Here is a 26,365-nt window from a genome sequence, read left to right as displayed (position 1 = left end):
AGTAATAATAAATAAAAAGGCTTCTTCTAGAAATGTGTTAGTTAAAGATATCAGCCTAAGTGACAAAATCAATATCAGAATTGTCTCCGACACTTTTGTTTCTAAAGCGTTCTTAGAGAATAAAGGAGATGTTGAAAATCAACAATAGAATCGACCCTAGTCTCTGCAGATACATTTCTATAGTCAATAACAAAAGTTGAGCATGCATATTCTCCTAGTTTGCTCGTTTTCAGTTTCGGAATTCATGAATAGATTTTGTTTTGCTAGCTTGTTTTACAAGTGCGGCCCCAGTATGTTTTCTTTGAAGGAATGATTTTGGATGGAGAGCCAACCCTCACATGTCCATGTTGACGTCATTTTCTCGTCACCCCATTGGCCATTGCCATTTTAGAGTGGGATACTAGAGAGCTTTCTTCAAAAGCTAAGAAATACTAAGGGCATCAGTTGAATTGCCTTGCAAATTGCCTTGCAATACGGTAAGATAATATTCACAGAGATTCCACTATCGATTCATTGTAGAATATTAATTTCTTTGTATCCCAGTAGCCCCATATCAAAGAAATTTCAATTTAAACTATTTTCAATCTCACTCTTGGATAATAAGAATAACGGTAATTGTTTATTTCACATTCATTCGTGTGCTATGTAAAACTTTAATATCAATCAATTTTAAAACTAATTCTTAGTTAATAATAAATGACAATCTACTTTCTACCCTTTGTGCACTACGAATTATCCTGTTAGTTCTTGACCGAAATTCAATCAAAATTTATTACATAATAATATTTTCACATATATTATTTCAATATATAATTGTAAACATTATAATATTGTTATAACAGGTTTACAGCTATCATATGATACCACTTTCAATTTTTGGGCTCGATGATCACGCCGTCAGCGTGGGGGAAGGGTTGTAGGTAACCATGTCCCTTGCCGCCCCCAGGGAATTTGTATTTCATAATAATTTAACAAAAATCGATATAACAAGTTTACAGCTATCATATGATACCACTTTCAATTTTTGGGCTCGATGATCACGCCGTCAGCGTGGGGGAAGGGTTGTAGGTAACCATGTCCCTTGCCGCCCCCAGGGAATTTGTATTTCATAATAATTTAACAAAAATCGATATAACAAGTTTACAGCTATCATATGATACCACTTTCAATTTTTGGGCTCGATGATCACGCCGTCAGCGGGGGGGAAGGGTTGTAGGTAACCATGTCCCTTGCCGCCCCCAGGGAATTTGTATTTCATAATAATTTAACAAAAATCGATATATCAAGTTTACAGCTATCATATGATACCACTTTCAATTTTTGGGCTCGATGATCACGCCGTCAGCGGGGGGGAAGGGTTTTTGGTAACCATGTCCCTTGCCGCCCCCAGGGAAGTTGTATTTCATAATAATTAAACGGGAATCGATGTAGCAAGTTTACAGCTATCATATGATACCACTTTCAATTTTTGGGCTCTATGATCACGCCGTCAGCGGGGGGAAAGGGTTGTAGGTAACCATGTCCCTAGCCGCCCCCAGGGTAGGAGTAATCAAGGAAAATCCGTTGGAAATCGATGTAACAAGTCTACAGCTATCATATTATACCACTTTCAATTTTTTGCTCAACAATTACGCCATCAGGGGGTGGAAGGGTTGTAGGAAACCAGGTCCCTATCCGCTCCCAGGGAAGGAATATTTTCAGAGATTTAATCAAAGGTCATGTATTTTAAAAATATCATCATACAATAATCAGTACGTGTATTATTGTTTCGGTTTCACTTGCAGTAATGTCTTTAGAATTAAGTATCACTAGATTATATCGATTATATCGAGTTGAACATTTGTATTGTTATTTTCAGAATGAAGATTGTCGTTCAATATGAGTTCTCAGTATGCAATACTCAACTACCCCGCTTTCTCTATTGAATTCGAAAGTGAATACTTCCTACAATGTGTGAATAGGGTAGGAAGTTCATGGAATTTTGGTCCGTGTCAGAGTGACGAAAAACATATTCAGTCATTTGAAATCAGCTGAATCAAAAGAAAGCTAATGGAACCAAGGAAATTTCCAGAAAGAACGATGTCATTCAATATTGGTTTTCAGTGTGCAATACTCATCCATCCTGCTTTCTCCACTTCAAAATTGAATACTTCCTTCCAAAGCTTTGAATAGGGGAGGAAGTTTATTGTATTTTGGTTCGGCGTCAGAGTGACGAGAAACTTATTCAGTCTTCACGAATCGGCTGAATCTAAAGATAATTTGACACAAGGCGGTATCTTTGGGCATGAAAGCTCAGAATAGTAATAATAAATAAAAAGGCTTCTTCTAGAAATGTGTTAGTTAAAGATATTCAGCCTAAGTGACAAAATCAATATATCAGAATTGTCTCCGACACTTTTGTTTCTAAAGCGTTCTTAGAGAATAAAGGAGATGTTGAAAATCAACAATAGAATCGACCCTAGTCTCTGCAGATACATTTCTATAGTCAATAACAAAAGTTGAGCATGCATATTCTCCTAGTTTGCTCGTTTTCAGTTTCGGAATTCATGAATAGACTTTTGTTTTGCTAGCTTGTTTTACAAGTGCGGCCCCAGTATGTTTTTCTTTGAAGGAATGATTTTGGATGGAGAGCCAACCCTCACATGTCCATGTTGACGTCATTTTCTCGTCACCCCATTGGCCATTGCCATTTTAGAGTGGGATACTAGAGAGCTTTCTTCAAAAGCTAAGAAATACTAAGGGCATCAGTTGAATTGCCTTGCAAATTGCCTTGCAATACGGTAAGATAATATTCACAGAGATTCCACTATCGATTTCATTGTAGAATATTAATTTCTTTGTATCCCAGTAGCCCCATATCAAAGAAATTTCAATTTAAACTATTTTCAATCTCACTCTTGGATAATAAGAATAACGGTAATTGTTTATTTCACATTCATTCGTGTGCTATGTAAAACTTTAATATCAATCAATTTTAAACTAATTCTTAGTTAATAATAAATGACAATCTACTTTCTACCCTTTGTGCACTACGAATTATCCTGTTAGTTCTTGACCGAAATTCAATCAAAATTTATTACATAATAATATTTTCACATATATTATTTCAATATATCAAGTTTACAGCTATCATATGATACCACTTTCAATTTTTGGGCTCGATGATCACGCCGTCAGCGGGGGGGAAGGGTTTTTGGTAACCATGTCCCTTGCCGCCCCCAGGGAAGTTGTATTTCATAATAATTAAACGGGAATCGATGTAGCAAGTTTACAGCTATCATATGATACCACTTTCAATTTTTGGGCTCGATGATCACGCCGTCAGCGGGGGGAAAGGGTTGTAGGTAACCATGTCCCTAGCCGCCCCCAGGGTAGGAGTAATCAAGGAAAATCCGTTGGAAATCGATGTAACAAGTCTACAGCTATCATATTATACCACTTTCAATTTTTTGCTCAACAATTACGCCATCAGGGGGTGGAAGGGTTGTAGGAAACCAGGTCCCTATCCGCTCCCAGGGAAGGAATATTTTCAGAGATTTAATCAAAGGTCATGTATTTTAAAAATATCATCATACAATAATCAGTACGTGTATTATTGTTTCGGTTTCACTTGCAGTAATGTCTTTAGAATTAAGTATCACTAGATTATATCGATTATATCGAGTTGAACATTTGTATTGTTATTTTCAGAATGAAGATTGTCGTTCAATATGAGTTCTCAGTATGCAATACTCAACTACCCCGCTTTCTCTATTGAATTCGAAAGTGAATACTTCCTACAATGTGTGAATAGGGTAGGAAGTTCATGGAATTTTGGTCCGTGTCAGAGTGACGAAAAACATATTCAGTCATTTGAAATCAGCTGAATCAAAAGAAAGCTAATGGAACCAAGGAAATTTCCAGAAAGAACGATGTCATTCAATATTGGTTTTCAGTGTGCAATACTCATCCATCCTGCTTTCTCCACTTCAAAATTGAATACTTCCTTCCAAAGCTTTGAATAGGGGAGGAAGTTTATTGTATTTTGGTTCGGCGTCAGAGTGACGAGAAACTTATTCAGTCTTCACGAATCGGCTGAATCTAAAGATAATTTGACACAAGGCGGTATCTTTGGGCATGAAAGCTCAGAATAGTAATAATAAATAAAAAGGCTTCTTCTAGAAATGTGTTAGTTAAAGATATTCAGCCTAAGTGACAAAATCAATATATCAGAATTGTCTCCGACACTTTTGTTTCTAAAGCGTTCTTAGAGAATAAAGGAGATGTTGAAAATCAACAATAGAATCGACCCTAGTCTCTGCAGATACATTTCTATAGTCAATAACAAAAGTTGAGCATGCATATTCTCCTAGTTTGCTCGTTTTCAGTTTCGGAATTCATGAATAGACTTTTGTTTTGCTAGCTTGTTTTACAAGTGCGGCCCCAGTATGTTTTTCTTTGAAGGAATGATTTTGGATGGAGAGCCAACCCTCACATGTCCATGTTGACGTCATTTTCTCGTCACCCCATTGGCCATTGCCATTTTAGAGTGGGATACTAGAGAGCTTTCTTCAAAAGCTAAGAAATACTAAGGGCATCAGTTGAATTGCCTTGCAAATTGCCTTGCAATACGGTAAGATAATATTCACAGAGATTCCACTATCGATTTCATTGTAGAATATTAATTTCTTTGTATCCCAGTAGCCCCATATCAAAGAAATTTCAATTTAAACTATTTTCAATCTCACTCTTGGATAATAAGAATAACGGTAATTGTTTATTTCACATTCATTCGTGTGCTATGTAAAACTTTAATATCAATCAATTTTAAACTAATTCTTAGTTAATAATAAATGACAATCTACTTTCTACCCTTTGTGCACTACGAATTATCCTGTTAGTTCTTGACCGAAATTCAATCAAAATTTATTACATAATAATATTTTCACATATATTATTTTCAATATATAATTGTAAACATTATAATATTGTTATAACAGTATAACTCCAATATATATTACTTGTATTATTGCAAATACATCGAAATCTTGAAATATTTGGTTTTTAGAGTATAAGCTAGGTTCATTTGAAATAGTTTAAAAAGAATCTATCCTTTTAATGAAGAGATTACCTATTGTTCTTGTTGTAAAACTGGGGCATTATGAAAGGTTCTTAAATTGTTTATGTAATGATCATAAAAGTGACTAGAACCGCCTCTTTTCTATATAAACAAAACGACTCTCAAGTTCTCATAAATTATTTTTTGTGTAGTTGAGAAGTTGATATTGTGGTAATTATTCATATTGAATGAAAAAGACTGAGAAATTACAATGGTGTAATAACCGGAACCGGTCTTTCTAATTATCAATAAATTAGTGGTTTTTTGACAATTTCTCAGTCTTTTTCATTGAAAATAAATTATTTCTTGCGATTTAAATTTCTCATAATTTATTACTATTCCAATATTTCTATTGAGATTATAGTATTATATTGAAATTTTAATAGCATTGTATTTTGACATTCAACATTAACAATTTGTTTCTTTTTGACAATTATCATCATAATAATTCTCATCACTGACAATTATCATCATAATAATATTCTTATCACTCTTACAACCTGATTGTCTTCTTTGTATCACAAGATTACATTGTCTTGAAAAATATATATTGATATACGGTACACCCCTCGTATGGACTTTAATATAGTATATTTTTGAAATTGCCAAGTGGCTAAACAATTGTTGCATTATCTGTTACATTATTTTATACTATAGGTTAAAATCCTTGCTTGCTGACTGCCGAAACTGAAATTTATATCTTATTATTTTCAGATATAATACCATCAACCTTAAATCTGTGGTGAGTCTGGTTCTCTTCAGTTTGTCGCTGATGCTGCCATTCATTCTTCCAGAGTGAGCTATCAACAGCTACCATCAGCTGTCAACACCATGGACAAGGTAGGAATTTATTTTGAACACAGCTTAATTATCACACATCATAATATTATTTTCAATATAAATATTTATCTTGGTATTGAAACTCAGCAAAATTTTTACCTTATGTTTTAATAAAACACACACATATTCAAATAAATTTGAAGAAATTTAATAACCTGGCCCGATTTGAATACCAGAAAAATTCAGATAATTTTCAACTTTTCAAGAAATAGATTCATAGAAAATTCTTAAGCAGATATTCGAGTTATATCAATTATTTGAGGTTTCATTCCATGTAATTGAGAAACAGAAATTAAATATTGTAATGTTCATGTGAAGCTATTTAATTTATTGTTATTTTAAAAATAGTTTGTGTCATGGTTTCAATGGTTTCAATATCAAGTGTTCATGGGAAATCTTCTCTTTGTGAAAATATTAGTCTGTATTATTTAATAATGTACATTGATACACAGGCTACAATATCATTATCAACAAATACTAATCATCAAACAAGTTATCATGATTTAACGAGAGCGATTTATCGTGATATTTCTACCTGAAACATTTCTTGAAAAGTGAAAAAATATTTGAATTTTTCCTTTATGCAATCAAAATATATTCGGTATATATATATATATATATATATATATATTATATATATATATATATATATATATTATATATATATATATATATATATTTATATATAAACTTACATGAACTACTCAAATAATTTTCTGAAAGTAAAAAAATTAGTAGTCTACATTCATTTGGTACTTATGCAAAAAAAGAATTTCAAACCAATTAAGGCTGTGCAAAAGCTAGAACTAAACATTTTTCTGGTGATATTTTTAAAAGTTTCTCGATTTGTATATCATCAAGCAATCAAAATGAGAAAGTTTTCTCGGGAAAACATTTTTTCCGATCACTACTTCTTGAGATATGAGCGCCTCAAGTTTAAATTTTTGATACAAAACATTTCAAATTCGGTAAGAGAAAAATCCATTAGATTTGGAGGATTGATTCTTCATGCTATTATTGATCTAGTGAAAGTAGAATTTTCTAAAGATATGAATTTTTGATAAAGTTATTCAATTTACCAAAAATAACTCAACAAAAAGGTATTTTTGTTAGTTTTTATTGAATTCAATAACTTTCTCATAAATTGATATTTTCAGAAAAAAATTTTTTCACTAGATCAACAATACCATAAAGAATCTATCCTCTAAATCTCATGAATTTATTTCTCACCGAATTTGAAATGTTCTGTCCAATAAATTTAAACTTAGGCGCTCATATCTCAGAAAGTAATGATCGAAAAAAATGTTTTCCCGAGAAAACTTTTTCATTGTGATAGCTTGATGATATACAAATCGAAAAAAATTGAAAAAATATCACCAGTAGAAAGTTTATTTTTAGCCTTTGCATAGCCTTTTAATGTTTTGTATGTTGTTGAACTTTCATTGTTGTAATAGTCTTGACGATCTTAAGAGCCTTCGGCAATCTTACTGAGTCACATTATTTCAACACTAGGAAAAAATATCTTGATTACCGTACTTTCAGTTTTCAATCTTCAATATCTTTCGATTGTCGTCATTCAAATGTATAATTAAAAATCTCTCTGGTCGATATTCTGTGCTCTACAACCTAAGACCAGATACACAGCTCTATCTCATATAGATTACCAGATACACCAGATTACAATGTTCCCCGTATTTCGAAGAAAATATCAATTCATGTAAATATGTACTAAATAATAAATTACAATCTAAATAATTGATATCCAAATTCTAAAATTTTCTAAAATTCTAGAATTTTCCAAATTATAGGTAATTTGTGATTTCACGAGAAGTACACTTGATTTGAAAATTTGAAAAGTTGTGATCACTCTGATCATGAAACAGAGTTTCAGTAATATTGTTAAATTCAATAAATAGCCTACATCTATTTTGCTATTTGATAATCAAAAATCGAAAAATCACGTTCTTATCAAAAGGAAATTAAATAAGAATATCTTGAATACTGTTCCGAACGATGAATTACATGCACATCTATGGATAATTGGAATTTATTAATTTATATGATAATATATATGATTAACGTATCTCGAGATTCTGGTGAATATGACATTTCTCATGATTCTTTCAATTTGATATTATAGACGTGAGAAGTATAGACGAATAAAACATCATCTCACTCTATAACGTAGAAATTAATCTACAATAATGATAAAGAGAAAAACTGGCCTGACCGACCTACAGCTGAATAACGTGTGCAGGAGGTGGATAGACAAGTCGAAGAATAAAAACATTCTCAGATATACAAGTTTATTGCAGCTAATGTTTATTGCATTTCGACATCACAATCACAATATTGTTTGGAATTCATCTTTGCCAAACACCGCCTATTATTATTTTTAAATACACCGCCTATCATTTAAATTTATTCCAAGTTTCAATCCATACCTATCGTACAGTATATGGCAATGATAAATGATATGCACAAGAAAGTATACTGAACTTGAATTAAAACGTTGAATGCTACAAACAGTTACTACATTCTATAATAAACATTCTCCAACAGCCTTAAGACAGTTCCTCATATAATATTTTATTCTAATTCATATTACTAGAATATTACTGAATTATATGGAATATGAATTATTGATTTGTACAAGAAGTATTCATCCAGTTAGGTATATACTCAATGACAAGAATATACAAAATAAATGTTAATTACTCAAGAACTGTATCATATAAGATAACTTATACCTGATTGGATATAGGTATGAAGAAACTCGTCAAAAATATGATCACAAGCTCAGAAAAGCTAAAATATCATTGATTAATAATTTTTTAACAAAAATAAAATGAGAACTCAAAAATCAGTTGAATGTCCAGGTCGGAAGGTTGGATATTATTCAATTTTGATAATAAACTAACAACAAATTGGATAAATTCTTATAACTTCGTTATTTTTGAACAGATTGATTTGAAACTTCATGGGTGTGTTAATTGTATGAAGGGAATCGTTCATGATTTTTTGTAGAATTTTCCTACGTCCTCTTCTCCCTCCTAAACCGAAAACATATGGTATTTCTGATGGTATATGAGAGAGGATTCAAAAGTAGCGCTAATGAGTAGGCCAATAGCGTTGTTCAGCGGGCGATTTAATCCAATCCTCTTCCTTGCCGCGAAGCACAGAGGAAGCTCAGAATAGCGCAACTTTTGAATTTTCTCGCATATAGCATCAGAACTACCATATTATGTTTTTTTGGTTTGGGAGGGAGAAGGGGACGTGGGAAAGTTCTACAAAAACTCATGAACGTTTCCCTTCATACAATATTAACACACCCATGAAGTTTCAAATCAATCTGTTCAAAACTAACAAAGTTATAAGAATTTCACGAATTTGATGTTAGAAAATAATCAGAATTGAATAATATCCAACCTTCTGACTTGAACATTTAACTGATTTTCGAGTTTTCATTTTATTTTTGTAAAAAATGATTATTCAATGATATTTTAGCGTTACAGAACTTGGTACTGTATCATATTTTTGGGGGCAACAAGGTGTATACCTTTCCTGGGGGCGGCAAGGGACCTGGTTACCTACAACCCTTCCCCTCCGCTGACGGCGTGATTATCGAGCCCAAAAATTGAAAGTGGGATCATATGATACCTGTAGACTTGTTACATCGATTCCCGTTAAATTATTATGATATACAACTTCCCTGGGGGCGGCAAGGGACATGGTTACCTACAACCCTTCCCCTCCGCTGAGGGCGTGAATATCGTGCCCAAAAATTGAAAGTGGTATCATATGATAGCTGAAGACTTGTTCTATCGTTTCTCATCAATTTTTCCTGGAATACACTCACCCTGGCTGCGACAAGGGACCTGGTTTAATTCCTTTTCCCCCCCACCCCCTGCCTATAACGTTTTTCCTCCGCCAGCAGCGTAATTATTGAGCCCAAAATTTGAAAATGGTATAGAATGGAAGCCAAAAATTCTCTCTATCCAATGACACCTTCATCTTCAAGATCGGTGATGGTGGCGGGCTAACCGTGAAGCTGGCCCGCCAATGTATAAACCCTTATTAAACCCATTTCCGGTTGAGCCCAAAAATTGAAACTTGGTTATTCTGGAAGCCCAAAAAAAGCCCTAAATATTGGCATATGTTTCAAATTTTGGGCTCGATATGGTGGGGCGGCAAGGGACCTGGTTACCTACAACCCTTCCCCCCCCGCTGACAGCGTGATTATCGAGCCCAAAAATTGAAAGTGGTATCATATGATAGCTGAAGACTTGTTCCATCGATTCTCATCATTTTTTTCTGGAATACACTTTTCCTGGCGGCGACAAGGGACCTGGTTTAATACATTAACCCCCCCCTCCCCCTGCCTATAACGTTTTTCCTCCGCCCGCAGCGTAATTATTGAGCCCAAAATTTGAAAATGGTATAGAGTGAAAGCCCAAAATTCGCTCTATCGAATGACACAATCATTTTCAAGATCGGTGATGGTGGCGGGCTAACCGTGAAGCTGGCCCGCCGAATTTGAAAACTTTCGAAGTCTCTCACGGTCGTATTTTTTGAGCCCAAAATTTGAAAATGGTATAGAATGAAAGCCCAAAATTCACTCTATCAAATGACACCTTCATCTTCAAGATCGGTGATGGTGGCGGGCTAACCGTGAAGCTGGCCCGCCAATGTATAAACCCTTATAAAACCCATTTCCGGTTGAGCCCAAAAATTGAAACTTGGTTACTCTGGAAGCCCAAAAAAGCCCTAAATATTGGCATATGTTTCAAATTTTGGGCTCGATATGGTGGGGCCAGCTTCACGGCGGTGAACTTCATCCTTGCACAGAGGAAAGAATCACTACAATTATATGCTTATTCCGTGATCCTTGTTTAAAGCTGCTGTCGAACAGCTGTTTTTCGTTCGAAGACAGTCATGTCCGATCACACGTCATGTTCGTCACACTTGTCCTGTCGTTAGTAGCCGGCCCTACAGATTATAGGAATCATGAATAGCAATATAATTGTACTACTGTATTATGACTTTTATTGTATTATAAGTAATATAGATAGAGGAGCATACTGATGATAATCTTTCATCTATGGTCTAGAGAAACGGAAAAATCAACTTCTATTCACCTCAATTTTATTATTATTTTCGCCTCACTTGAAACAGTATAGGTAATATAAATGATGTCGCTTGTGAAGTGAGGATTCTCAATCAGTCTACCTTATCTACTCGTCTAATTTATTTTAATTTGCTGGTACCATAAAGAAAATAATAGTCATAATCATCCATCTAGCATCTAACATCATCATCAAGATCTAACACATTTTAACATTCGTCATATCCACAGTTTTATTAGGATGATTTTTCGGAAGTCTGATTATCTCTTCGTAACAATCACTCTTCGTGATCACTCGTTCAAACATACAACTGTTCCACCATGGTCAAATCTGAACATGGTCAACTCTTGTAGCTGTACTTTTCTGAAGTTGTCCAACATGTTTGCTGGCTTGCTATTGGTTACATCTGATTTTTATGGATGGAAATTACTGAGATATTGCAATTTTTCGGATACTAATGAATTAATGATTATTATTAAACGAAAATTCAAATAATATAGTAATATAGTAATATAGTAAAAATATAGTAACACCCCATGATACTTAATATCAGTTTCACAGCTCATATTCAGAGGGTAATTTACCGTCAAAAATTGAGATTACTGTACTTTTCTCTGTAATTACTGTACTGATTTTTCTTCATATTCATTATTTCGGGGCAGGCCCCTGGGCCCCCTTCTTATATAGGCCCCGGGCACAGACGTTTTGTATAGTCACACATCTACATTAATTTATAATAATATCTCAAATATGAATTAAATACTTTCGTACAAAGAGATTTACAAATCACCATCATTTTTTACAATTTTTTATGAACAAAAAACATTCCAATTCTAATGAGATACATTGAAGCAGCAAGGTTGATCTAAGGATTGAATAATATAAGCCAATCACTTGTCAGCTGATTTATGATTATTCTATAGTCTGATTTTTACTCTAATATTGGCGTTTGAAAGAGGCACTTTTTTCCTTTTGTATTATACAAAATTTCCAAAAACCTTGTATATGAGTCGACGAGCAATTAAAAAAGGAACATACCTGTCAAATTTCATGAAAATCTATTATCGCGTTTCGCCGTAAATGCGCAACATATAAACATTTAAACATTAAGAGAAATGCCAAACTGTCGACTTGAACCTTAGACCTCACTTCGCTCGGTCAACTATAATAATCTACTAATTAAAAGATTCCGTATTAATTTAAAGATTTCCGAATTAACAGAGTAGTTCTGTGAACAGTAGACCTCAAGCAGTATTCTCATCCACAATTACCTGATGTCACTTGTTTTAAATGTTAACAAACTCAGTTTGAATTTGTATTCCATATGATATAATTCATCCAGTTCCGTGATAATCTTTCTATCAGATGAAAATTAATTTTTACAATCAAAAATATTATAATTTCTCCAGCATTATTTAGTTTATTTGTTTATTTTTAATCACCTATTAAATTAGTTTTTTTCGAATGTGAGAATATTGATCCTAATGGGCACGCATAATAAATAATACCATGACTGCAAAACAAAATATTCAAACCAAAGACCTTAAAGCTGCGATTAGACCAAAGTTATTAACAAAATGTTAATAACTTTATAGATTATACTCGCGCTTCGCGCTCGGTAGGGGGCTTCGCCCCCTGCACCCCCAGTAGGGTGGGTTAGCAGCCTCCGCGCTTCGCGCTCCGGCTGGGAGGCGGGCTTCGCCCGCCCAGTTGTCTTTATGACTGATTTATGACTGTATAGTGATGGTAACAGCCTCCGCGCTTCGCGCTCCGGCTGTGAGGCGGGCTTCGTCCGCCCAATCGTCTTTATGACTGTATAGTGCTGTATAGTGATGGGCGTGATTGGTTCACAATGTCTCTTCGTGACATTATATTCAATTCCAATCTGAAAATCTTCCCCATTACTCTAGTTGGCACTCTCAGAGGCGTGTATAGATTGATATGAAGGGAAATTATGTTAACTGAAATGTGGGAGACATCACTCACAGTCACATATTACTCCAGTACACCTGTAACTGGAGACTCGACATTGATCAGTTTCACACCACTATACTATCACTATATACATCAGTCAATACACCACTTATGCAGGTACTATATTATGTGCCTCTATAGCAGAGGTATTGAAAGGCGGAGATCGTTGTGTCACGACACAAACTTTAAATGAAATATGGATGTATTGAAATACTTTCCAGGCTTCTGATGGAGGGCACAAACGAGGCTATCATCAACAAGGTGGAAGGATATACTGTGTTTGATAATGAGTCATTGGTAAAGAGGCGCGACTATCTATTTAATTTGTGCTGATTGCCTTATTGTTTAGAAAGTAGAATTTAGAACTTGATTTAAAATAAGCCTATATTATGTCGTATATTAATAATTATGATTGTTGAGCTACAGTTAGTTTCTTCATATTGTTAGGAATATATATTTTTCTCTATCATATAATCTGTATTTTTTTGTCGTACTGTTATCTTGTGTAATAATTGAGAGTTAAGTGTAAGAGAGGGCCGACTGCGCTCTAACTTCGCTCTCTAGGAAAAATAAAGGCAGTCATACTATTCTATTCTATTCTATTCTATTCTATTCTATTCTATTCTATTCTATTCTATTGTACTGTGTTGTTTTCTATGACTATTGTCATTTGGTATTCCTACTTAAAATGCAAATAAATAGATTGAATTGGATAGAAATGGTTGAATTTGGCGCTGGTGGACCTTCTCTAACATCTTGAGGGATTAAGAACCTAATCAATCCCTTTATGACGCACTTTTCAATAATGTATGTGATGGTTTAGATGGTTTATGGCTGTAGAAACCTATTATCCAAGGAAAAATGAGAGTTGATGGATAAATTGTAAAGAATCCTCACCAAATATACGTATATTTAGAAACCAAGTATCGAAGTCAGGGATTTGTAAATGCCAGTTCTATGTTAGTGCAAAGATCAACCGGGTCGATTCGTCCCTAATAAAATCACTATTGTAACGACTTGTTTGTCTCTTTTTTATAGCCTCAATTTCTGTATGGGAAAGGAAACATCATTTACAATTTTGGAATAGATCGGATGTAGGTCAGCCTAGCAGTATAGCTCCAGAGAAGGATTTTGTTGGCAGCAAAACGCGACGTCAGAAAGTCTGGAGAGATCTACGCGAATGGCAGCCTAACGATCTGTAGCAGGCGGCGCCAGGCGACTCCCGACTCCCGAATATTCGGCGACTCCTGAACATCCGACACGACCCGAATCAGGACGTCTGGCGTCAACCCACTCATTCCCGGGCTCCCGGCACACAAATTATTCATCCCACAAGCTTTGCAAAAACTAAACACTGTCCAGTTCCTCACCCCCAACACTCTCGATACCTCCTCGCTTTCTGTCCTATTTATTTTTGCAGCATTGCGGTGATGAGTGACAATGGAAACTATAAGGTGGATGATATGTCCACTTCTCATCATAGAACTAAATTCCAATGATAGACCTCAGCAATGTTTTAAGCTATCAGAAGCATTCAGGTACAATGCCATGAACCTCATTAACAGCAAAGACGTTTCATTAGGGAAGGTAAACATTTTTGATACGGTTGGAATAGTTAGGCCTACAATAGAGAAGTCCTGGGGCTGCACCAGGAAAATTTGAAAGAAGAATGAATTTGATAACCTCTGTACGTCATGTTAGTTGCATACTGTAAGCCAAGACGCAAATGTCAACCGTTAAGTAATTTCAAGCAGAAATTGTACAATTTTCATACATTCTTTGGGAGTTTTCTCCACTAAGGTACAGCCAGAAACATGTGAACGATTAGCGATGAGAAATATTGAACTGTACTGTACCAGCTGTACTGATTTCAAATTGTTTAATCTGTATAATGTTCGTTAATATATCCGGCAATCTATCTTATTTGACCGTACCTTAATTCGGACCTAATTCTTGACCCTACTTCGGACTTTCACTAACCCGGACAGGGTTCAACCCTGATCCTGTAATCCCGAATTAGCGGAACTGGATTGCATTATTCAAAGTGGGACATCTTACAAACTGGACTTTTCCAGTTTCTTCAAGCATTGGTCAGTGTCTGCACCATCCCCGATCCACCAATACACGGCTATATTCATGATAGTCGGGGTCTTATAATAGTGCTACTATATTACTGGCACAATGCAAATAAAATTCTACATGTGATACGTTCACAACATGTGGTAGACACCTCTAGGCGACAGACAGAGTGGAGCACTTCTACTCACATTCCAAGTATGGACACTACCTTACTAATAATAAACATATTTCAAGGAAATGCAAAATATGTAATGATGAACAAATCTATAGATTCCACTATCTTCATTGATCGATTGATTATTTATTGATTCATACAGATTCATACAAAAAGTACATCATAAAAATGATAGGGAGAGAAAAAATAAGGTAACCTTGTGCTATTCCTCTCCCAAATTTAGATACGGTTGCACATAGTCCGAAATAGGTTAAGTCTTGTAGTTGTTCACTTCACAAAACGAGTTAAGTGATATTAACAATGTTTTAATTTTAGAAGCTGGGAAATAACTGATTGATTCTTTGGTGCTCGAAAACAAGAGGTAGACGCTAGAGGGTGCGGGCTGCCCTATTTTCGGTTTTCTGCCTTCTGACGTTCCTCGCAGCATGCAACGCTTTATTATCGGTCGGACGTGGCTCCACAACAGAACGTGTCTTGATTTGCCAAGTATGTTTGCCTCTCGCTAATCAACGTCAACTTCAGGCGTTCTCGGAAAAAGCTCTCGCTACACTCGATGAATACCAATAAATAAGAATAGTGAAATAGTACCTTGTTTCCCTTTTCCCTGCAGGTCAACTATTTTTATGGAATCTCTCTGCCACTATCATCATTTTCCGACATGATGAATGATGTAGAATCCGAAAAGTCCTTAACTCAGACTAGAATAAGTTCAATTTGCTATTGTGCTTAATTCTGTATTCTGCTTCAGCCTTCTCTTGTATTAGGGTAATCAGTTCATTTATGTTGCTTGATTATTGAGAATTGAGCTCATAGCTTCAGTGATTCTAATAGACTACTTAGACTACTCCAAACATAATAATAGATCACAGGCGCATGCGAACAATGTTACCACAGTAGCGATAAGCAGAATAATCATGCACAAACTTGTCTAGTTCTCAATATTTAAATCGATTTTCTAACCAGACATAAAAATTCCAACTTTTACTAGAGTTGATTGGATTATCCACTCAGATTGAATATTAGAAACTTGATTCAGTAGTGACCAATTCATACTTTTCGATTGAAGAGACATGAACATTCTTCTCTTGAAAAAGCATTACAATGGAATAATGATGAGATGTTGAACTGAGAATTATGTTATGATTTATAATACATGTAGATTGGAGTAAACCCTACTTCATGCCCACAGTCTTCTGTCTGAGAAATGATTTTCAAATCCTTGAATCTATCAAAACATGAAAAGAATCATTTATACATTGATATGAAATAATATAATCATTCTAGTTTCGGATTTTGATAATAAAGGAGAAAATAATGGATTGATGAACCCACGGTGCTCTGGTGATCTGAATGATCAGTGAATGATTCTATGGAAATTCAGAGAAGTATAATTCCTCATCGAAAGGCTGCATCCATAGGATTGCCACCCATCTATATTTAGAGTAATTATTTTATCTAACAAAGTGATAACAAAAGCTACCGGTAACAAATGATCAGATAAGGATTGTACAGTAGAGTTTATTGAGGATAATCTTCCATGTGATAATGGTAATATCCAAACGTGTCACCGTCTACTATCTATACTCCAAGTAGAATTATGGATTTCATCTTCGTGGATAGATTACTCACTCAATTAATTATTATGAAGAGTATTACTAGTAGCCTTCACTCTTTTATGTTATTTTAGACGCAATTATAGTGAGGTCCACGTTATAATGGCAGTATTTGATAACATTGTTGTTGCTATCCTGATCCAATATTCGACAAAGCAGATAGCGCTATTCTTTTCTAGCTATGTGACGTTGCCAGCTTGTTTTTAACAATGTAGGAATATAATTTACAATTAACAATATATTCGATCATGAAAATTATTCTATAATTGATTAAAAAATAACTTTTCTTGGCAAATAAAATATAATTGATTTTTTAACAAGAATAAACAGTTAATATTACATAAGATATACTGGTATCAGTTATTTTCTATAGAAGCCAGTGGCAGGTTTATAATCAGCACCGCTGCTCTATCTTTTTTCGCTTCCATTATAATGTGGGAGTCACTATATAGTCACTATAGATCTTTTTTCGCTGCCATTAAAACATAGGCCTCACTATAGTTTCGGCCGATCTTGCCACCATCGAGTAGTGTCAATATGTATAGTCAGTCACTCAATAATTATTTATTTTTTTATTTATTCGTGGACAGAATCACAAATAATATAAATATGATTAGGAAGGAACAACAGGCTTGGCCCAAATCTATTCCATTCCCAAATTTTGATAGATTAATAAAATGTCCAAAAAATAGGTTATGTTTCCACTGTAAAACGTTCATTATGAAGGGTTTAAATGGCGAAACTGACCTGATGGTGGTTGGATTTGAGCTCAATGTGCAGGGGTGGTCGCGCCCGGGGGGTTGGTGAAGGTATCGGTGGAGCATGCGGCTGTTGCATCGGATGGTGATGTGGATGATGCTGCATCTCATTCAAAGATGGCTGTATTATGAAATGCGCCATCTTCACTGGTCAAACCAGTCGTCTCTTTATGTCGAGAACCTGGAAAAAACGAGAAACAATTCATTTTTCAATTTTTCGATGAGAACAAATTTCTTGTACATTGAATGTTGATTTGTTTGAAATGAGGAATATTTCCAAGTAGTTGGTAGGGTGGGTAGTGCGAAGGATGACAATGAGAGATTGATGAACCTAGATAGGTGCGTTTGCAGCTCATCTAAATTTAAAATTAGACCAATTAATAAGGAATATATTTTTCCTACAGTTACGTTGAAAAGTGGCCATTGCTGCACTGATTACAGAACGCAAAGAATCACTTTTCCGCTCTAGTGCGGGAAAAATTTTTCTGCACTCCAGATTTGCAACATGGCAACGCAAAATACTTAGTAGGTTATATGGAGCAACAGTGCAGCAAAATCAAAATGAAGTTGGTAACAGTGACTGCTGTGGCTGCTATAGTGAGCAGAGGTGCAACCAAGCACAACGCGCTAATTATTACTATTATATATTATATCGAGGACAGCAACAGCACAGTGCCACCACAGCACACACCACACAGCCGCCTCGCCATTCAAACACTACTAAGTTATTTGATGGATTTCAGGCAATTTTACCCATAATTACCCACTTTTCATATTCAATGGTAACTGTAGGAAAAACTTAATGTGAAATACGTGCGCAAAGTTCCTCTGCTGCACTCAAGAAACCATTCCGCCCTCGCCTACGGCTCGGGCGTAAACGTTTCTTTCGGTGCAGCAAACTGTCACTTTGCGCACTAGTTGCACAAATAACTAATTCAATTTGCTTAAGAAAATAAAAGGAGTATCGGTTTTCAGGGCGCAACTCAGGTCCATAATTCACCATCTCAGTTTCAACGGATGCATCTGTTTCTTTAACCACGAATGACCACACAGTATAATAAATGCGACCAATACCCACACGTAATCGTAGATTTGCGTATATGGTGCATAAATGGGCCGGTTCCCGAGCTCGGGATTTAGCTAAGTTCTAGACTTTAAACAGCTGGAGTCAGAAAATTGGCTTTCCTAAACGGGGCGTAGTCATAGTCCAAGTTTAAATAAATTTCGAAAAACTAGAAAATTGAACACAATATGAAATAGAGAGAAAATAGTGTGAAGTTCAAATTATTTAGGAATGTTTCATTTCGTCAAGGAAATACGTTTCCAATTTATTATAGAAATGTGAAAATAAAGATTTATTTTGTTGCAACTATTTACTGCGACTACACCCCGTTTTGGAAAGCTAATTCTTCTCAGCTGTTTAAAGTCTAGAACTCACCTGAATCCCGAGCTCGGAAAGCAGTCCTAATAAAAATATAAGTAGACCTGGCCCTAGCTGGAGCCATCAAACTGAATAGTTGAATTATGCAAAATTACGCGTACCTATATAAATCATTAACTTTATGAAACCTTCAAAGCTTCTGAAATTCAATTTGAAACCTTCAAAATCAACTATTGAACCAGTTTCTAATAGTGAGTGAGAAAGATGAATAAGATTTTATTTATGGGTTTTCTTTCTCCGATTACTATATACATGACTAATTAGCGCTGTATTGAGCCAGCTCCAACCAATAACAGAGAAATATCAATAAGATTTCATTCCTGAACTTCCTTTATCTGATTACTAGCAGGTAACTCGTGCTCCGCAAGGGTCTAAAAAGAAACTTGACCCACTGAAATCTTGAAGAATTAAGAATAGGCCTATAACCATCCTCGGTAAATTATGAATCTATATGCAAAATTTTAAGTTAATCAGTCCAGTAGTTCAGACGATGTTGCATCATTCGGGATTTTCCTATCCCGTACTTGTATAAGCCAATTCTTTTCTTTATTATATTATAGAATAGATTATTTTCCTGCTGTAATTGAGCAACAGCTCAATCTGATAAACTGAAAATTTATGAAGAACGGATGTGAGAACATCCCTGGTTATTATATCGGTCTAAATGTCAAAGGTGATGCGAAGATAGTTCACAAATTACGCCTGACGATAAAAACTTGGACGGGTTCATCCAGTGATTCACATTAAACTGTTGTTCTAAAAGGTCGTGGCATCTAATAAGGCGTGGCTCTTATAAGATCACACTATCTAATAGAGGTGAGAGTCTATCGAGAATCCTCATAGCAAAAGGATCAAGGGCACGGTCCAAAGTTCATTATAGTTTGATGATAAGCACAATGTCATAAGCTGGAAAATCAAGGACCTAGTATTTCAGTTCTATTTGTATAAGGCACTGACTTCTAAGATGTATTTGGCATGAAAAATATCCCAATGCCAGTTGAAAAAGGGGCTAAGGGAATGAACAGAACGGTCAGGTCGAATGTAGATTCCAGCTTGCTATCTACCTTCTATATCTATTACGATGACTCCGAATGTTTTTGTCATTGCACAGCTATTCAGTGGCTTCGATACTTACCGCGACTTGCTAGTTCCCCCTCAAAAGGCGGGGGACTAGTTGAGGGACACGTTTTGGGGAAAAAAGTGACGAAATTCTGAAAATGATGGTTTGATTCTGTACTTTTACTATAAAAATGATAGGAGGTTTCAACATCATGATTCCTTCCTAACCAGCGAAATTCCCAAATTCCTATATAATTTGCAAGTTCCAACGTAATGTTCAAATTCCTATATAATATGCAGGTCACACCTCTTTACATGAATTTGAAGTGTAATCTAATTAATTGAGTTTGCTCATAAAGATTCCAAATTGCTCGTATTGTCCTCTCTCCATTATTACTCCATCTTTCATCAGGTGAATTCACCCAACCAAATTATGATGGAATCTGTATTTGAATTTTTGCAATCAATGATCTATTTGCCATTCCAATCTATATCTATATCTATTATATAAAAGCGAAATGGCACTCACTCACTGACTGACTGACTGACTCACTCACTCACTCGCAGAACAATAAATCTACCGGACCAAAAACGTTCGAAGTTAGTAGGTATGTTCAGTTGGCCCTTTAGAGGCGCACTAAGAACGGATTTGGGAAAATTTCCAAAGATTCGCCCAAAATCTACGTTTTTCCAGCGTTTTCTCAGCTTTATCGAGAACAAATGAACAGGAAATGTTCAAATTTAGTACAGAAGCTCAGCTAGGGTGTAATAATGTTGTGTTAGAAGGTATTTGCAATAAAGACAAAGATACGCCCAAAATTAGCGATTTTCCAGCGTTTCCTTTTGCTTTTTCTCAGATTTATCGAGAACAAATGAACAGAAATTGTTCAAATTCAGTACAGAAGCTAAGCTAGGGTGTAATAATGTTGTGTTAGAAGGAATTTGAAATAACGCCAAAGATACGCCCAAAATCTGCGTTTTCCAGCGTTTTCTCAGTTCTTTTATCAAGTAATAGACAGAAAATGTTCAAATTTGGTACAGAGATTCAGCTAGGGTCTAAAAATTTAGTGATGAGGTGACTTTAATATTTCATCGAAGATACGCCCAAAATCAGCGTTTTTCCAACGTTTTTCTTAGCTTTTCTGCGTTTTCTCAGTACTTTGACTTTCTGATGAAATGAAGCATGCTCAAATGAAAAATTCAGGCGAGCGAAGCGAGTCCGCTGATCTCATTTTTGGACGATCCAGTCGGGGGTCCAGGGGGCGGAGTCCCCTGGCTAGACTGATATGACGAGCGAAGCAAGCCTGACGGCTAGCTTCATATAAGAAGAAGAAGGAAAAGAAGAAGGAAGAGAAGAAGAAGAAGAGAAGAGAAGAAGAAGAAGAAGAAGAAGAAGAAGAAGAAGAAGAAGAAAGAAGAAGAAGAAGAAGAAGAAGAAGAAGAAGAAGAAGAAGAAGAAGAAGAAGAAGAAGAAGAAGAAGAAGAAGAAGAAGAAGAAGAAGAAGAAGAAGAAGAAGAAGAAGAAGAAGAGAAGAGAAGAAGAAGAAGAAGGAGGAGTAGTAGTAGGAGGAGGAGGATGATGATGAGGAGGAGGAGGAGAGGAGGAGGAGGAGGAGAGGAGGAGGAATAGTCGTTATAATCATCCACAATCGGAGTGGGGTGAGTGATTATGAAGAAGAGAGACCACTAATTAATTGTGAATCTTCCACGCAATTTGAATGACAATTCGATGATTAATTAATTGTTTCAAGCAGCTTCATGGAAATTAACCAGCTCTATCTTCTCAAAAGGAAATTTCTCATTGAGCTCACAGGTTGTAGTTTTCCACAGGATTGCACGCAAGCTTGTTGATTAGGTTTCATTTCTGAAAAGCTGCACCTTTAAAGATGGTATTATCTAATTCCATTAAATCACTCTCAGGACCATCTAAGATGGGATATATTATCAGATTGGATAATATATAATACGGTACCATATAATAATGATAGTAAAGGCAATTTGCATCCAAACAGAAAACATAAGTATTCTGAATTCTGATATCAATAATTGATGTTTTTTAAGGATTGAAGTTGGAATTTTATTCACAATGAGCCTCATGAATATTCATGGTATTCCCAGATCCATTCTTGTATTAGCAGAAGATGCATCTGATTTTATGTGGACAAGATTTTCCGTAGATATTGTAGGGTGGATAGTGGATCAATTGTTTATGGAAGTGTTGTTGAATCCTAATGCCAGTATTATATAAGTAGTCTCCGAGAATGTTGGTTGTTCTCAATGAGGGGGGTCAGAATGGGTGCTATCTATTTGATGCGTCCGCGGAGTCTGTCGAGTAAAAACTAAAAACTTGAAGATTCATGACTCATTATGAATAATTCATTTTAGATTCAGGAAAACATCCTACAGCATTTAAAGAATATACTTGCCCACAGAATCCACCCACATACCCAATCGCAATATGCAGAACAACTTTTAGAACAAAATAATTTATATAGCTGAAGGAGGACATGTACGCAATCTCATGAGATAGTAATTTGAATTATTCGAGTCCAAAATAGCACAGCCCAACTTTCTCATCATTCCATTCCCTGTCAGACAGTATTGTAGAAAATAACTACTGTAGGTACACCCCCCAAAACTGCAACTTATCCCCACTACTAGCCTACCCCACTCAAGTAGCTACCTAACTGCTCTCCCACTTTTCCATCTATCCAAAATTCTTCAACCCCAACAAAACACAAATTTAGTAGCAGAAGGTACACTGAAGATGAGGTTAATCATCTCGAGAAGCGTCCGGGCTTGCATAAGCATGTAAGTAGTGTGTTGTTTCAAAAGTGAAATTTTTTACTATTTCGGATTATTTCCCCACATTCGATTAGTTTAAGTTGGGAGAGAAAATCCAGAAGAAGAAACGCTGCCTTGATAAGAATGATTAAGGTATTTAAAACTGTATTATATTACAGGCACAGAAGTTTAGTTCATCATTTGAGCCAGTTTTCGTCTACATACATAATAACATAATTATTACAGTAGCCCTTTCATCAATAATTATTCGCTTGTTACTAACAATCCCAGTCCTTGATTATTGAAAATATTTATTTGGAAAGAAATGTAAGGAAAACGATATACATGCATTTTACTAGCGACTGAAACATCGTAACCTCTCGAAAAGTCATTTCAGTATTTTCAAGATAGTCTTTTCAAATATTATTTTTTTTATCTAATTCTACTGATCATGGATTTCAAATCATTGTCATCTCTCCAATCGAGCTTGATGAAGCATTACATAGAAAAAGGTTAATATTTGAAGGCTGAATATATAAATACATGTTTAGCAATTTGGAGGGCTCCTTATTCTTACTGGAAAGCTCTTTGAACAAAACGTTCTACACTTCAAAAACGCACTCCACTTCTGTAATGCGTCAATAGATTTGCTCCATTATTGTGAAACGAGTAGGCTATCGACTCATCCTCATAATAATCACTTGCTCGGTGTTTATCATGTCATCCATTAATTTGGAAATTCAGGTTACATTCAACCAATGTGTGAAACTTAATAATGAATTACAGTTATTGAATCTCCATTAATTACTGATTTTAGTTACACAGAATATCCAGTTACCTGACTGTAATAAGAGCTATTTTCCGTATTATTTATTCATTAATCATGAAGAGGAGTTACCTTTCAATCAGAAAATCAAATTCAAATGGAGACCAATTTCAAGAGATATTTGATAGGATAATGCAGAACATAACCTATTATTTTCCCATTCAAGAGTTCATAGGATTTTTAGGACATTGTCAATTTCCCAATTTAAGAGTACTATGGTATTCAATAGAAGAAAGCAGAACATAGTTATTATTTTCATCATTGAAGCTTTCACATGATTTGCAGCACATCATTTTCCTCATTTCAGCTTCAAGAGAACTGTGGTACTCAATAGGATACAGCAGAACATATTATTTATCTCATTCAAGCTTTCAAAAGATTTTTCAGAACTTATTATATTATTTTCATTATTCTAGCTTGAAGAGGACTATTTGTCATTCAATAAAAAAAGCGAAACCTATTATTCTTATCATCCAAGATTTCAGAGGATATTTTTTGGAACATCTATTATATTTTTTTATTAGCTCGTACAAGACTAGTATATTCAAAAAGATAAAGCAGAACATATTTTTTTCTCATTCAAGCTTCCAGAATATTTTTCAGAACATAATATATTATCATTCCCAGTCAAGCTCTAAGAGCACTATGGTACTCAATAGGAAAGAATCTTTCATAAAAGCTCTCAAAGTATTATTAGGATATTTTTATCACCATTCTCCTCATTCAAGCTCCAAGAGGACTATGGCATTTAATAGGTTCGAGCAAAACATATCATTTTTAGAACATAATTATAATTATCTTCCCCACTCAAGCTCCAAGAGCACTATGGTACTCAATAGGAAAGAAACTCTTATAAAAGCTCTTAGAGTAATATTAGAATATTTTTATTACCATTCTCCTCATTCAAGCTCCAAGAGGACTATGGCTTTAATAGGTTCAAGCAAAACATATTATTTTTAGAACATAATATATTATCTTGCCCACTCAAGCTCCAAGAGCACTATGGTACTCAATAGGAAAGAAACTCTTATAAAAGCTCTTAGAGTATTATTAGGACATTTTTATTACCATTCTCCTCATTTAAGCTCGAAGAGGACTATGGCATTTGATAGGTTCAAGCAGAACTTATTATTTTTCTCATTCAAACTTTCAGAGGATTATTTCTTGAACAATGTGATTTTCCTCTTTTATGACCAAGACGGCAGCAGATTCCGGACATAAACATTGATGAGGCAGCGTGGCGCTAATGAGGTCGTCAAAGAGGTAGAAAAGTGTTTGGTGATTTATGAGAAGAAAGACTGACTGACCGTGTGCTGTTGGGCTGATAGGGTGGCTGGCTAAGGCCAACAGCCCATGACAGCTGCAGTGCAGTGCGTCGCTGTCGAATAGTGCAGCTCGTCTGTTGAGAGCGGCAGGTGCAGCCCTTATCGTCGGCTGGCTGCGTATCGACTGCCGCTCAGGCTGGCTGGAGTCTGGAGCCCGGCGCCGAACCTCCCCCACCCAGCAACTGTTGCCACCCCCAACTACCACCCATCCAACTTTCACCCTCTCAACTAGGAAAAGCGTCTCCTGACCACCCAGCATCCCCGATCATCGTCACGTAGACGGCCTCCATCAACTCGTTACTCTAGACCACAACACTTTCTTCAAGTCTACGGTATAGTCAGAGAATATACTATCAACATCTATTGATTGTTTTGCAATAGTCCAAGCAGGGCCTGAGAGGTTCAACTTTTCAGGGGGTAGAGGAACTGATTACTATAGTAAGATCCACGTTATAATGACAGTATTTGATCTACTTTGGTTTTGCTATCTTTGTCTATCATTCGACAAATAGGTACGCTGGTACTATCCTTTTCTAGGTCCACAACGATGACAATTATGTTTTTGACAGTGTAGAAATATAATTAGTTGATGCAGAGAATCGGCATCGCTATTCTTCTATCTTTATTCACTGCCATTATAACGTGGACCACACTATATGCATTTGAGAGGAATACGTGGAAAATGTAGTGCAAGTATCAGAGTATGAGTGCAAGTATTAGTGCAACCAGGCCCCTGGCTATAAATGGGCAGACTGAATATTTGCCAAATTTTTGGGGGCGCAAAATAAGAGACAATAACAGTAAATTAGAGAAAGCAATTAACTACTAAAAAATATTGAACTTTGAGATATTGAACTTTGAACTTTATTTTCCAAAAAACATTACAAACAAAGAAAACGAAAAACAATAAGGGAACTTACTTATTGCATTAGCAAGTTGATGCTAAATGTAGCTATATATTTATAGTTTATTAATAAGAAAGTAGCATTAGGCCTACTGCTAGAATAAATATAATGTTCATTATAAATAATTACGGGTACCTAATATTTGAGGGAAAATGATACCTGCATAGGTTTAAAACCAGTGCGCAGGTAGGTTATTAAAAAAAGATCAAAGACACAAAGAAAATTACAAACGAGTTGATAAATATCTGACACAAATTTATTTATTTATTTATTTATTTGTTGATAGAATTACAAATCATATAAATATGATCGGGACAGAACAACAGGCATAGCCCAAAACTGTTCTGTTCCCAAATTTTGAT

General features: G+C 35.4%; 1 protein-coding gene across 1 annotated transcript in view; it reads right to left on the bottom strand.

Moving 5' to 3' along the window:
- The window catches only part of LOC120349780 (developmental regulatory protein wetA-like), a 42,581-nt gene extending 17,357 nt beyond the window's left edge, over nt 1–25,224 (bottom strand). The window contains exons 1-2 of the mRNA XM_039420488.1: nt 25,081–25,224; nt 17,653–17,844 (exon numbers count right to left, since the gene is read on the bottom strand). Of these exons, the coding sequence (XP_039276422.1) occupies nt 17,653–17,805 (153 nt within the window). The 5' untranslated portion in view covers nt 17,806–17,844; nt 25,081–25,224. The remainder of the gene's footprint in view (nt 1–17,652; nt 17,845–25,080) is intronic.
- Nucleotides 25,225–26,365: the final 1,141 nt, after the last annotated feature.

This window comes from Nilaparvata lugens, chromosome 2 (assembly GCF_014356525.2).
Source record: "Nilaparvata lugens isolate BPH chromosome 2, ASM1435652v1, whole genome shotgun sequence".
NCBI lineage: Eukaryota > Metazoa > Arthropoda > Insecta > Hemiptera > Delphacidae > Nilaparvata > Nilaparvata lugens.
The sequence above is the reverse complement of the archived record's forward strand: the minus strand, read 5'-3'. Positions and strand labels throughout refer to the sequence as shown.